The sequence below is a fragment of the Malaya genurostris genome, chromosome 2 (assembly GCF_030247185.1).
Source record: "Malaya genurostris strain Urasoe2022 chromosome 2, Malgen_1.1, whole genome shotgun sequence".
Classification (NCBI taxonomy): Eukaryota; Metazoa; Arthropoda; class Insecta; order Diptera; family Culicidae; genus Malaya; species Malaya genurostris.
The window spans coordinates 329444679-329459449 of NC_080571.1; the positions used below are offsets into that span (position 1 = coordinate 329444679).

General features: G+C 38.5%; 1 protein-coding gene across 1 annotated transcript in view; it reads right to left on the minus strand.

Annotated features, from left to right (window-relative positions):
* The window catches only part of LOC131431496 (uncharacterized), an 86364-nt gene that overhangs the window by 21775 nt on the left and 49818 nt on the right, over positions 1 to 14771 (minus strand). Inside the window, exon 2 of the mRNA XM_058597251.1 lies at positions 10578 to 10782. Coding sequence (XP_058453234.1) covers positions 10578 to 10704 — 127 coding nt within the window. The 5' untranslated portion in view covers positions 10705 to 10782. The remainder of the gene's footprint in view (positions 1 to 10577; positions 10783 to 14771) is intronic.

Sequence of the window (14771 nt, forward strand, 5' to 3'; positions counted from 1 at the left end):
GTTGAGAATGATGACTCATATAAATGAGAATTCAATTTTTTTACCAGAGCAGTTTGGATTTCGTCATGAACATTCAACTACTCATCAGCTTGTCAGAGTAACGAACATGCTAAAATCAAATAAATCTTCTGGGTTATCCACTGGAGTTGCTCTTCTAGACATAGAAAAAGCATTCGACAGTGTTTGGCACAAAGGTTTAATAGCAAAAATGTCCGATTTCCAGTTTCCTATTTATTTGATCAAAATGATTCAAAATTATTTAACTGATCGTACTCTTCAGGTTAGCTATCAGAACTGTAAATCTGAATTGCTACCCGTACGAGCCGGTGTTCCGCAGGGTTCGAGCGTAGCTCCAATCTTGTATAATATTTTCACTTCTGATCTTCCAAATCAACCCGTTGGTTGTCAGAAATTGCTATTCTGTGACGATACAAGTCTGTTAGCCACAGGTAGAAATCTAAGAGTGATCTGCAGTCGCCTACAAAGAAGTTTAAATATTTTCAGTGATTATCTGTCAAAATGGAAAATTAAACCAAATGCAGCAAAAACGCAATTAATTATCTTTCCTCACAAGCCAAGAGCTTCTTTTCTTAAACCAAACAATAATCACATTCTTAAATTGAATGGCTTGGAATTGACATGGTCTGATCAAGCTAAATACTTAGGTTTAACGTATGACAAAAAACTCACTTTCAAGGATCACATTGAAGGAATCCAGGCAAAGTGTAATAAATATATTAAATGTTTATATCCTCTTATAAACAGAAATTCTAAGCTCTGTCTAAAAAACAAACTGTTAATTTATAAACAAATTTTCAGACCAGCCATGCTTTATGCGATACCAATTTGGTCAAGTTGTTGTTCCACCAGGAAGAAAACGCTTCAAAGGATTCAGAATAAAATTCTGAAAATGATTTTGAAGCGTCCTCCCTGGTTTAGCACAAATGAGTTACACAGACTCACAAATATAGAACCATTAGATGTAATGTCACATAATATTATAAGCAAATTCCGACAAAAATCGATGCAATCTTCAATTGAATCGATTCGCTCTCTGTATTAGTTAGTAAGTTAGTATATAAGTTGGCAGGCATTTATTCCACTTGCATATTAGCGGTATGATCTGATAGAGGGATACTATCGTTGCACATTATTCTGCGGTGTGTCATGTCAGCTATTGTAGTACTAAGCAAAGGCTTGGCTCTACGTAACCTTGAACTCCAAAGCAGTGCGACACCGGTTTTCAGCTTGCTGACACGCGATTAATGCAAAGTACGGTTTTATGCGACTTTCTAGCATCCTGTGACTATTCTCAGGTTACCCAAAACTGTGTTGTTTCCACATTAGTAGGTATGATACTCTTAAGGTAACAAGCTCAGACAAAGTGCCGTATTGATAAATACAAACAGCTCTTGTTTGATTTGTGGCAACGGAAAATCTTGGCGATAAAACCTTCCCTTTACTTGCAGGTCAATGTTATTTGTTTCACAATAAGCGGCACTTGTGATCATAACCTAGAGCACCGGGGAACGACCGTGGTCATGTTAAAGTTTCTCATCATGAAAACCGGTCAACACAGATGGAAAAGAGCGCAAATATTTACGGATGCAATGACGAGTACTCGAACAATTATTTTCTGAGAAGGCAAGAAGGTGTCTTACTTGAACTAGTTACGACACTTTCTGCTATGCTTTGTTCAGTTCTTCAACCGCTTCAAATAATTTAGTGAACGAACGGGATTGTTCTCGAAATGGAAAACCTCACTGAGCCAATCAACAGGAAACACGCGATTAGGACGTAGAAAAATATAATCACTATTAATGAAGAACTGTCAGTTGCATCGTGGAATCATGTCACCTTCGGATGGGTTCGAAAACAACTTATCGAGTGGAATGCGTCATCGGGTGGTGTCGCCCTGTATTCACCAAAAAAATCCCATGGCACAAGTGGTTTAAATCCTTTTGTTCTTTGATTTTTTGCTCGTGAATATTTGTAATGAAATGATCAAATGAAACATGTGACTTTTTAGTGGATCACTATTGTTACTTAATTTATTCAATTTTTTTGTAGTTGACGATATGAATTTCCGGATTCCAGACATTTCATATCAGATAAATTTAAGCCTAATTTAAACGAAAGATCGTAAGAATCACCTATAGTGCAGAGTGAGCTGAAATCAAAATATTTACAAATAGTCAAAAAACAAATGTGAACACAATGCTGTGTGTAATACGAACCACTTTTCATTGAATATTGATTTTCAACAATTTCGCACAAAATGGAATATGACAAAATAGGAATTTTTTCGTGTAAAGACTGATTGCTGAGATAAATTGTAATTTAATTGTTTTTGAATAGAGCTTGGCGAGGTTTCATTTCGACTGATGGGAAATATATTCGCAATGATCGAGACAAGTGACTGTTAGATGGTGCTCAGTCAGGACTATCTATCCAAAAAGTCAACCTTTTCTGTCTATTGTAATTCATATAGTTTTTAATCAGAACTGCAATCTGTGGCCAAGTGTTGTCGTGAATGAAATTTACGGACTCATATTCTGGTCAATTCCATTTTCAATACCCACTTCAAATGACTTTGTTGGGTTCGACCCAAACATCCTCTAATGACATGGCCACTAGAAAGTTACAAGTCCATTTCAATCTCATCATATGCTAAGCATGACTTAATTTATGTGAAAATTTTGTTTTTATTTTTTATCGTTTATTCATCCCCGACTTTAACCTAATTGTGATTGTCGGTCTATCATGCTTAACCTATCAACTCTTAGTTATCGGTAATGAAATGATGTAGTGACGAGAAATTTTATCAGTCAGTAATAATTCATACATTGCCCCTCGGTCTCAATTGGTGGGGCATACAATTACCAATTTTTTTTTTCAAATTTTTCTGTTCTTATTTAAGATGTTGCCAACATATATACAGGGTCCGGCACTCGAAGTGTAACCAACTTCAGACCGCTCGCGCAGCTGACGCACGGGCATCAGCTCTCTAGAAATTTGCTAAATGACAGTTCGGAGTTGTATTGTTTACAAGCGCAAGAAAGCATTTTGCCAAAAGTGAACGCGAAAAAAAAATCTTGACTTGAGAGAGCGAAGGAGTTGCTTCGTTTGGCCGAAAGCGGTCAATTTCTGAACATTGTATTTTCTGACGAGAAAATTTTTCCAATTGAGCGATTCGTAAACTCTCAAAACGATAGGGTTTACTTGACCGACCGTTCATACGAGAATTTGAGTCATCGATTGGCCACCAGGAGGCAGCACCCGCAACAGATAATGGTTTCGGCCGCTGTAACCGCAGATGGGCGCTCTCCAATCGTTTTCATCGAGCCTGGCGTCAAGGTAAATGCGACATATTGTCGGGAAAGTATTCTGGAGGTTGCTTTGAAGCCGTGGGCAGACAAACATTTCGGTGGCAGACCATGGACGTTTCAACAGGACTCGGCACCGTCTCACAAAGCTCGAGTGAACCAAGAATGGCTGAAAAACAACGTTCCGAACATCATCACGTCCACACAATGGCTCTCGAATTCACCAGATGCGAATCCAATGGATTATTCTCTTTGGGCCATTTTGGAGAGCAAAGTCCGAACTAAAAGATACACCAGTCTCGAGACGCTGAAAAAAGTTATTGTCCGCGAGTGGGCCGATATACCTGCAAGTCACATTCGGCAACTTGCGATTCGTTTTTTGACCGTCTCAAGGCCATAGTCAAGGCAAAAGGTGGTCATATCGAGCAAAAGTGAACTGATTCTGAATTTTGTATTATTTTTACACATTTTGTACTTTGAATTAAGTAAAAGTAATTTTCCAAACTGAATTTATGGCCTTTTTAATTGGTTACACTTCGAGTGCCGGACCCTGTATTTACTAATCAATACTACGCAAACTATTTCTTCGTTCAACAGGTTTTTTTTCAAGAAAACTGCTATCGCGACCTGACGGTTCAACATAAACCGAAAAACACTTTTTGCTATTACACCGAAGTGTAATGTCTAAACTGACGTCCCGGACGAAACATGTTTCGGCTTGCTTGCCGTACACTGTTATTTACTGTTGTTTTTCACCGTTTAAGACTTTAAATGGCAAAAAATAGAATCTCGGGAAAATCCGTTAGCATTATCAGATTAAAGACTGTCCCAGAAAGTATGGACGCAACCAAAAACCGCTGCCATTTCGCAATGAATCAGAATCTGTCAATTTTTATGGCTGCGTCCTGTTTTTTACACTTTTCTCTAACCACTTGTGCAGTTGTTTATTTGTTTTCATTAGTTTGTTTCGAAATGCGTGGACTTTCAGAAGAACAACGTCGAAAAATTTTGTACAAATGGTACACAGAACGCGGACTATCACTGAGAAAGATAGCAAAAATGGAAGGAGTAAGTGAAAAAGCCGTGCGAAATGCAATCAAGAAGTTCAGTGAGGATAACACCTTTGAGGATAAACCGAAAACGGGTCGAAAAAAAGGTCCTGCTAACCCTCAGTTGGATAAACGTATACTGAAGGCGTTCGAGCAAAAGAAGGAGATTTCAGTTCGGGATGTGGCCAAAAAAGTGAGCACTTCGAAGTCAAATGTTCTTCGTGCTAAAAAACGTTTGGATCTTCGAACCTATAAGAAGCAGAAACAACCAAAACGTAATCGGAAACAAGAAGCATCGATCAGGCCGAGGGTTCGAAAGCTGTACAATGCGATTCTTGCTGGAAATTTGAACTGCATAATCATGGAGAACGAAACCTACGTGATCACAATATTATACGGTGCGCGAAGGGCAAGTGTTAAACCAGTCCGAGATATCGATTCAAGTCGAAAAATTTGGTAAGAAAGCTATGGTCTGGCAAGCAATTTGTAGCTGCGGTAAGATTTCGAAACCCTTCATCACCACTGCTTCAATGAACAGCGAAATATACATCAAGGAATGTTTACAAAAACGACTTCTACCCATGATTCGAAGCCACAAGGATCCTGTTGTCTTCTGGCAGATCTTGCTTCTTGCCACTACTCGAAATCAACGGTAGAATGGTATACTACCAAAAATGTCACTTTCGTCCCAAAAGACATGAATCCACTAAATTGCCCACAACTTCGACCAATTGAGGAATTTTGGGCATAAACGAAGGCACATCTTAGGAAACATGTCTCGGCAGCCGAAACCATTCAACAGTTCGAAAAAGATTGGAAAAAAGTGTAAAAACTTGTCGCCAAGAAGTCTGTACAGAATTTAATGAGGAACGTTCGCAAGAAAGTGCGCCAGCTAGTCTATAATGGCTAAGTAGCAAATGTTGAGAATAACATTCTTTTGTTGTAGTCTAATATTATCAGTACATCGAATGAAATTTGAATATCTAACACTTGTGAATTATTTACAGTGAAATCAAAGTGCGTCCATACTTTCTGGGACAGTCTTTAGTAATATAGATAAATCGGCCATATTATATTGGATGAATGAAATGAAAATACTTTACATAATTGCTCATCTCACTTCTTGTAAGGTGTATAGTTAGCTTCTCTGAATTACACTAAAGTCACTCTCCAAATTACACTAAGGTCTCTTTTTACGCGGGGGATACATACCGCGTAAAAATAACACGTAACTTCGGAAATCCGTATAGAATAAAATCGCAAAACTAATGAATTTTTTTTATACCAAATGTTTTGAAAATTAATGAAACTCCAGATTTGGTGTTATTTCAGAAAAAAAAACAATTTAAAAAAAAATGACTGAAATTTCCGGAGTCGTTTTTTTTATGCCGAATGTCTTAGAAATGCATGAACCATCCAGATTTGGTGTAATTTCAGGAAAAACAATTTTGGAAAAAAACGACTTTGGGACTTTGAATCGACTTTGAAAAACTTTGAGATTTCGAAAATAAAAATGTTTTTTGATACCAGATGTCTTAGAAATGTATTAAACGTTGAGAAGTGGTATAATCTAAAAAATTTAAGAAAAATCGAAAACAGAGTTGTATGAAAAAAACTAAACATCAGATCTCGACGTTTCATGCATTTCTAATACCGTTTTTGTTTATTGATCAGAGTAGCCCGAGAGGTGACCCAGACTTTTGATATGTTTGTTTCGCTCTGAAAATTTTCTCGGGGCGCACCACGCATCCATGCGAGTTTGTTTAGTTTTTCTTTTTTTTTATGAGTTGTTGTTTAGGGCGCGTACTACGTGTTCGTTTTATTCGGAGTCAGAGTCGCCCGCGGTTCTAAAACGCCACTCTGTACCCCATGGAACAGCTACTTGTCAAAACTGAGCCTCTTGGTGTGCAGCAACTGTACAACTGTATGAAAACGAAAGATGCCAATATTGATAAATGCACCAGCACATTGTGGTAATGTGTGATTGGTACATTGTTCTAAGCGTCCTCCCCTTGGTGTTCACAGTCCGTTCGAACAAAAGGTAATCTGAAACTGCTGCTGAGAATACTAGTCACATGAGAAAGGCATCATTACAACACTAGGTGGATTAAATCAGGTTTATTAATCATGGCTGTTTTTACTTAAATTTGTCCATTTCTAGCAAACCAAAAGGACCAAAGGTACAAAATTTCAATTGCTGTGATCAATTTTATTCTTGTTAACCCGCTGATCCGTCGAACTTCGTCTCGCTCAAAAATTATTTGTTTGAATTTATGTGTTCGGATAGCAGAATTGTCAAACGACTAATTGGTTAACGTTTCTCTGCATTTTTTCTCTGATTACTTAACCTACAATCAACGGAACAGTTATTGTAGGTTAAGAAACAGTAACAGAGATCTCTTTCTAATGGCTTCGACATAATATACGTTTTCTCTTCCAGGTGTGATTCTTGCTACCGGTAATCGATAGAAACGCTCACTAACCAGAAATTTGTATTGATAAACATAACACAATGTTGAAGAGTTTCTCTTCAAGAGTTATTCATTCGATAGAGTAGGATATATGTACATTTTGTATTTAGCCCAATAAGCTAAAAGTAATTTTGGCTTAAAAAGGACATGGCTTAAGCAGCGCATACAAAGTATTCTGGACAGTCCGTTTTTAACGAACTACTCATACTTAAATGTTTATCCGACGCAACAGAACAAACTTTAAGGCAGTTCCTTGTACAGTTTTTAAGTAGCGAGAGTTTTCTCAGAACTGTAGATTCAAGTTGTGAAAAAGTGCCCCACGTACTTCAAAGCTCTAATTAAGTGGATATTTTTCAGGTACTGTGGAACTTTTGATTGCTCGGAGAGACGACGCTTAATTTTTAATTTTATATTAATCTTACCAATTTGAACATTCTTCTCAAAATATAAAGTATAAAATGGCAGTCTCAATCTCAAATCTTTTAGCACTAAGCTTCATTTCACATGGATCCAGTATGCATGTGAAATATCCACACGAAACAACTCGTTGCGCGACAAATATTTTTTTCAACGATTTAGTATTCTTTCATTCGACGGCCCAACATTTAGGGCATATTCAATAGTATTCTAGCTCTAGATTCATAACTTATGTCAGTTATAAAATTTAAATCTGAATTTTATAACTGGCAGTGTTTTGTTCGTGTTTCAAATATACAAAAAATAGAACGGCATCGTAGACCAGTTTCAAATTTGACAGAAGAACTGGTCGAATAAATAAAACTAAAACGGCTTGCTGGGGATACGTTTGTTCCAGTTCCTGCTCTACTGTAGATCTTCCACATAGAACTTCTAGCTGCTGAATTTACTCTTAGGGGCTGAGGACAGTACCGTAAAGTGGTATTTTCCCGTTTCAAATTAAATTTTCTAGGAAACGGTACAGAATATAGAAAAACCCACCTGACAATGTCTTCGAAACTTAGTTGAGAATATTCTGTGAAATTTTCAGAATGATTCATTGAGTTTAGCGGTCGTGTTGTATTTTTTTCCGAAATGAAAAACTGCTGAAAATTGGAACGCTCGGGAATGCATACCTCTACTTTGTCATCGAATATCTCGGCTTTGATCATAAATCTACCGTGACAAACTCTAGATAATTTAGTTTAGATGCGATAAGTACAAAAAAACATATATGTTATCGCGATAAAAATAAAGTCTTGTATTTTTCTGCGAAACAAAGTCAGTTTCAATGCATCCACTATTTTTTTCGCTTTGGTTTCCTGATAGCATCCTGAAAAAGGAGAGAGAAATGAAAATGGGTTGACAAGGCTGCCAAACACACAGACATTCAATCTTTGTGAAAGTTGAATATTTTTTCATTGTTCATTGGAATCCATGTAATGTCTAACCCATACGATAGATTAATGTGATAAAACTTCTCATCAAAATAATAAAATGTATGCTGGCAACCCGGTACAGTTTGCTCATATACGAGAGAGTACAAGAGAAATACGATGCGCAAAGGGAATTGAGCGAGCCACGTGGTCGATTTAAAACTCAACACGTGGCCCTGTGTCCTCAGACCTTAAGCAACTTGTTGTGCTCCAAACACCTATCGATGATCTAGCAAGTATAGGCGATTTTTTCAGCGGAAAATTCCATTTTCCATACAAAACAACTTTTTAAATTTTTTCAACTTTTCCGGCAAATGATGTACGAACCCGGTGGGGGTAGAAACTCAAAAACAAATCAAACAAAAAAAGAATCCATCCATCCATCCGTTCTTAAGTGATGCGATTACGAAGAATGACCTCTGCATTTATATCTATCTGACTTTAGCTTTCCACTGCTATATAAATGACACATAATGTGCACTTAATCGAAAGTTATAATCCAAAAATAAAAGGGTGCCGGTAGTCGAACACCCTCTCCTACATTTGAATTCCTTCTTCACTTTTTTCCACCATTCAGGAGTGTTTCTTACCAAAGCCTAAGATTTACTGTATTTATTTCATTTAGGGGTTAGCCAAATTTTGTGCTAGGGCACATAACCGTTTTTATTATTTTTACGTTTCGTCTTTGACTCATCAGTGCAGAGCAGTTGAAATTGAACTGCTTAATGCTAAACTCGGCAGTTCAATTTGAACCGCTAAGAAGTCGTAAAGTTTCTGCTATTTACAGAACAAAAATAATGAAAACGTTTATGTGCCCTAGCACAAAATTTGGCTAACCCATAAAAGACCAAACCTGCATCGGCCAGAAATAGTCGAAAACACGTTTTCGTTCGGCACGTCAGAAAAGACATTGCACTCCGTTGCATAGCAATAAGTGTTCTGTGACTAGCAGAAACTTTACGTCTGCTTAGCGGTTCAAATTGAACTGCCGAGTTTAGCATTAATCAGTTCAATTTGAACTGCTCTGCACTGATGAGTCAAAGACGAAACGTAAAAATAATGTATTTATTTTTTATTTCATAGTTGAATCTGATAATTAAGGTGAAATGTAGCGTCATAAAATGCGTGCAAAATTTTATCCGCTTCAGTTAAACGAACCGTCGCACAAAGCATATCAAGAATAACGGCCACATAGAAACAAGAACTTTTTTCAATGATTGAGCACAGTGGGCTTACCTCTCGTTATATTGGCTTGTAAACAAGACTGGACGTAATGGATTTTTGAATCCTTCACACTTTGAATATATGCTAATTCAATCGTTATTGCTAAAGATTACTCTTACACTACTTGCTTACTTGGTTTGTATTTCATTCAGTAGCTTGTCAATGATGAAGTTATAGTTTTGCTATAAAAATTGCTACAATCTAAAATAATACCTGTTATACGATATCACACAGCCAGCCACAGTCAATTCGCGTCATAATTTTATATGTAATTTTTGCTCACGATATAATACCACCGTGCCCACCGTGCATTTCTCACACCACCTCAATTCGAAACAGCAGCGCGCAAGCAATAAAAAAAATGCGGAAAAGTTTATGTAAACTTTTTCAAATTTCGGTTGTTTTAGCTAAAATTTTATAATTTTGAGTTGCATTTTCAGATTCTTTGGGACATTTTGCTACAAACACTACTTTTCAGTTCTAGAATCATCCCCGTGGAACGGAACAGTAACCATTTATGCATTTCAAAAACCAATCACGGCTCAGCAAAGCAAAATTTCAAAATTCTAAGAATACTTAGTATTAAATGATAAATTTGATTTCGAAAACTTAAGTGTTTTTGGTTTTTCGAAAATCGGTCTAGTTTTTTGAATAATTGAATAATTGATCAAAAACGCGATTTTCGCATTCCGCTACATTTCACCTTAACAACCGGAAAGGTCCAATCCATTCGATAGAAATTTCTCGCCGGTAAACTAAAATTTCACTGTTATCGATCGACAACATTATCATACTTCCGCAAATTAACTAATCAATATATTTATGAATCCACAACCAGAGATTGGATGCCAAACAATCGGATGCTATCAAAATACCTTCCGAAAGATACACAATGAAGGGTTGATTCAAAATGGTTTGCAAATATAATCGCATATAACTGATCCCGTCATTAAAATTTGCATATAGTTACCTACTTCCCCTGGCGATCTTCCACATTTAATGATTGGTAATCGCCTGGGGGAGTCATATGTTTTGTATTGCCACCCGTCCCCCATTCCATGAGAGATGCGCCACCACCGCCTGAGATGTGTAAAACAGATGCGTGACTCTAATTACCTGTTTGTACTACTGACATCGATGTGCAGAGGAGCATCAGTGTGAGAGCCGTCGAGGAGTAGCTGCATTTTGATAGCGTTATTCCCAGTGCCGGTAGCCGAAGCCGGCGCTTATCCAAATTCTTCATCGTCGAGAATTATTGCCCGCTGAGAAGCCGCCGTGCCGGTTTTGAAGATTACAAATCGGCGATAGATTTGCGATTTGGCTGCAATAGTACAATAAACATAACGGCTTAGTTATAACGAGAACAAGCATCTAAATCAAAATATAACAATTATCATCAAGTATGCGATAATGGTGGAATTAATTGAATCTTAACGGCATCGGGTGTGGAGAGTGTATGACATCTGGAAAATGGTTAGCGATAGACTCTAGTGGAGTCCGCAAAACACGTAGAAGACTAACGGCTGAATGGAGACACGGCAGAAATGTTAGTGAACTTGAATAGTATCACGCTCTTGCTGCGAATTCCCGCAACAATTCCCTTCCACTTCCAGTGGTGCGAGGCCGCCATCCCATCGACCGGCGAACTGACAAAAGGGGGCTTGGCGCAATTTGACGCTACTGACTTTGACTGACGATCGTTATTTGCATGTTATGACTACGGATAAGACGCGATAGTTCGTGTTTTACGAAAAGGAATGTTTGTTTGTCATAAGTTTTTAACTATTATTGAAAAATATTTGTTACATTCAGAAGACCTGATTCATAGTATCTCTAATGATTTCATTATAATTCTGCAGCATTGCATTGTCACCGGACCCATCATTTCACCAGCAATGCAATACAAACTGTCAACCAAGAAGAACACTTGTATGCCACAAAAACACGATGCTTGATTATGTCACTTTTTATATTTTGTTTGTATTTTCGTTCTCACGCTTGCTTCCTACGAATGAGAAAAGTATGACGTAATGAAAAAGAAATAAAACATCTAATTGCACGAATTAAACTTATAAATTTCCCCGCTGATAATAACGAGTTAGCACTTATCTTCCCGCGACATTAATTTGAAGCATCACGTCGGAGACCGTCTCGTCTATTAACTTATGCGAAATCTTAATGATACCATAAAAGTTTTAAGCTGTGATAAACGAACGAATCGTGTATCTTCTTTCAATCCCAAGGAGAAATGGTTTGAAATATGTACCAACTGTGCAGAAGGGTTTTTTTTCAGACTAAATCGAGGGGACTTTTGCAGAAAATGGAATAATAACTTGTTAGGGTTGTAGCAGGATGATACGTACACTTAGTACGGATAATCCCCGGGTCCGAAGAGTGTTGAATAATTATCCGTTTCATAAGTGCAACTAGACAACGATGGAGCAACAGCGAGCATTCAAGTGCAGTGATAAATTATTCATTGTTATCGGCGCACATGTTTGGCGTTCCTCTGGTTATAAAAAAAATCTTGCGAACCCCACGAAGTCGCAATTTGGCGGCCGAAAGCCTTGGGGTTGGAATCATTCCAACTGCATTCATATGCAACCCGGCTCAGGACGGACGGTACACCGTGACCAACGCGTGTCGCCGGAGGAACGTTCAGAAGACAAACAGCCATGGCTTAGGTATGTATATTACTTTATTGGTGTGATTTATTTCGCACTACAATAAACACCACCGACTTGTGGCCTATGGTGGCCATTACGGATGGATGGACAACGAACTAGTCGGGCGATGGTGTGAAATTGCGTTGCATCAGTTGGACGGTCTGAAAAATAAGGAACGTCGTTTCCATCGGGAGAATGGCACAAAGGAAGAACTCAAAGCTTTGGTATATCCGAACGTCCGGACTATGCGATTTTACACACCGCAATATAGTTTTCGGTTTTCACAAAACCATTTTTTTCAGTATCAAGGTTGGCGTGACCCTACCAGGATATACTTTCCACGAAATTTTCGGAATATTTCTCTAATAAAGACATCCCAATTTCCCGAATTCGTGGAGAAATAATAATTAAATTGATATATTTTGCAAGATTGCATTTTCATTAGAATCCACCCAATTTGTATGAAATTTGCACCTGCTAGTTAAACTGACCAGCTTTAGATGATAATTCCATTTCACTGTTTACCAGTCGCTATGTACTTGCTTCCGATGTTTTTGTTGGATTCTGCTTCCATTTTTTTCTATGAATTATAGCCTAAAAATGTGAATAATGGCTATTAATGCATTGTTTACGTTTCATCTTCGACCCATCAGTGCAAGAGCAGTTTATATTAAACTACTCATGCCTCTTGACGGATCAACATGAAACGCTAATTAAACGTAAAGTCAATCCTATTTGTCTATTGTTTCGTTCGACACTTCACTAAAGACGTTACTCATAGGTGTAATACAGTGTTTTGAAAATAGTATCAACTTTAATAGATTTCAACAAGTTTAGGTTCGTTTGAATGCTATTTTAGGTAGTGAATCAAGTTCGAAGATCAAATGAGTCACTTTCGGGGCCGAATAATTAATGGTATAAGTGATGTAACCGACAAACGCACTTTTTATCTTTCCGCTGAATTTACTTGGAAATGGCTAAACTGAATTCAACAAGGCTCGTTTGAAATGAGCTGGTTGTATTTTCAAGGAAGCGAGAACCAGCACAATTACAGCTTCAACTGGGGGGTGAAACCATAGCTCAGGTCTTCACATTTAAATATCTCGGGGTCTGGTTCGATTCCAAAGGCACCTGGGGATGTCATGTTAGGTATCTGAAACAAAAATGCCAACAGAGAATCAACTTTCTTCGTACAATAACTGGTTCATGGTGGGGTGCCCACCCAGGAGACCTGATCAGGCTATACCAAACAACGATATTGTCCGTTATGGAATATGGATGCTTCTGTTTCCGATCCGCCGCGAACACCCATTTCATTAAACTGGAAAGAATTCAGTATCGTTGTTTGCGAATTGCCCTAGGTTGCATGCAGTCGACTCATACGATGAGTCTCGAAGTCCTGGCGGGCGTCTTACCGTTGAAAAACCGATTCTGGGATCTCTCATATCGATTGTTAATCCGATGCGATATCTTGAATCCGATGGTGATTGAAAACTTCGAAAGGCTTGTCGAGCTTAATTCTCAAACCCGTTTTATGTCCTTGTATTTTGATTACATGGCTCAGAATATTAATCCTTCTTCGCTTGCTTCCAACCGTGCTCATTTCTTGGATACTTCTGATTCAACTGTGTTTTTCGACACATCCATGAGAGAAGAGATTCGTGGAATTCCGGATCACGTACGCCCTCAAGTGGCCCCCAATATTTTTTACAATAAGTTTAGAGCAGTCAACTGTGAAAAGATGTTCTACACTGACGGATCAAATCTCAACGGGTCCACGGGCTTCGGTATCTTCAACAAAAACATCACCGCTTCATACAAACTCAGTGATCCTGCTTCAGTTTACGTCGCAGAATTAGCTGCTATTCAGTATACCCTTGGGATCATTGAAACTTTGCCCGAAGACCATTACTTCATTGTCACGGACAGTTTAAGTTCAATAGAGGCTCTCCGGGCAATGAAGCCAGAAAAGCATCCCCCATATTTCCTGGGGAAAATACGGGAACACTTGAGAGCTTTATCTCGACGGTCTTATCAAATTTCCTTAGTCTGGGTCCCTTCGCATTGCTCTATTCCGGGCAACGAAAAGGCAGACTCATTGGCCAAGGCGGGCGCATTAGATGGTGAAATTTACGAAAGACCAATTTGCTTCAACGAATTTTTCAGTATATCTCGTCGAAGGACTCTCGAAAGTTGGCAAACTTCATGGAGTAATGGGGAGCTGGGACGATGGTTACACTCCATTATCCCGAAGGTATCGACGAAACCTTGGTTCAGAGGGATGAATGTGGGTCGTGATTTCATTCGTGTGATGTCCCGGCTCATGTCTAATCACCACATCTTGAATGCACACCTCCGGCGTATCGGCCTCGTGGAGAGCGGTCTCTGCACTTGCGGTAAGGGTTATCACGACATTGAACATATTGTCTGGGCATGTACCGAGTATTGTGGCACCAGATCGCAGCTAATGGACTCCCTTCGGGCCCGAGGTATATCACCTGGGGTTCCAGTACGAGACGTTTTGGCCCATCGAGACCTTCCCTATATGTCACTCTTGTACCAATTCATAAAAAACATCAACTTACAAGTCTGATCTGTGTTCTGCTATCCTCCGATGATATTTCAATTCAAGCTCGATTCTAAC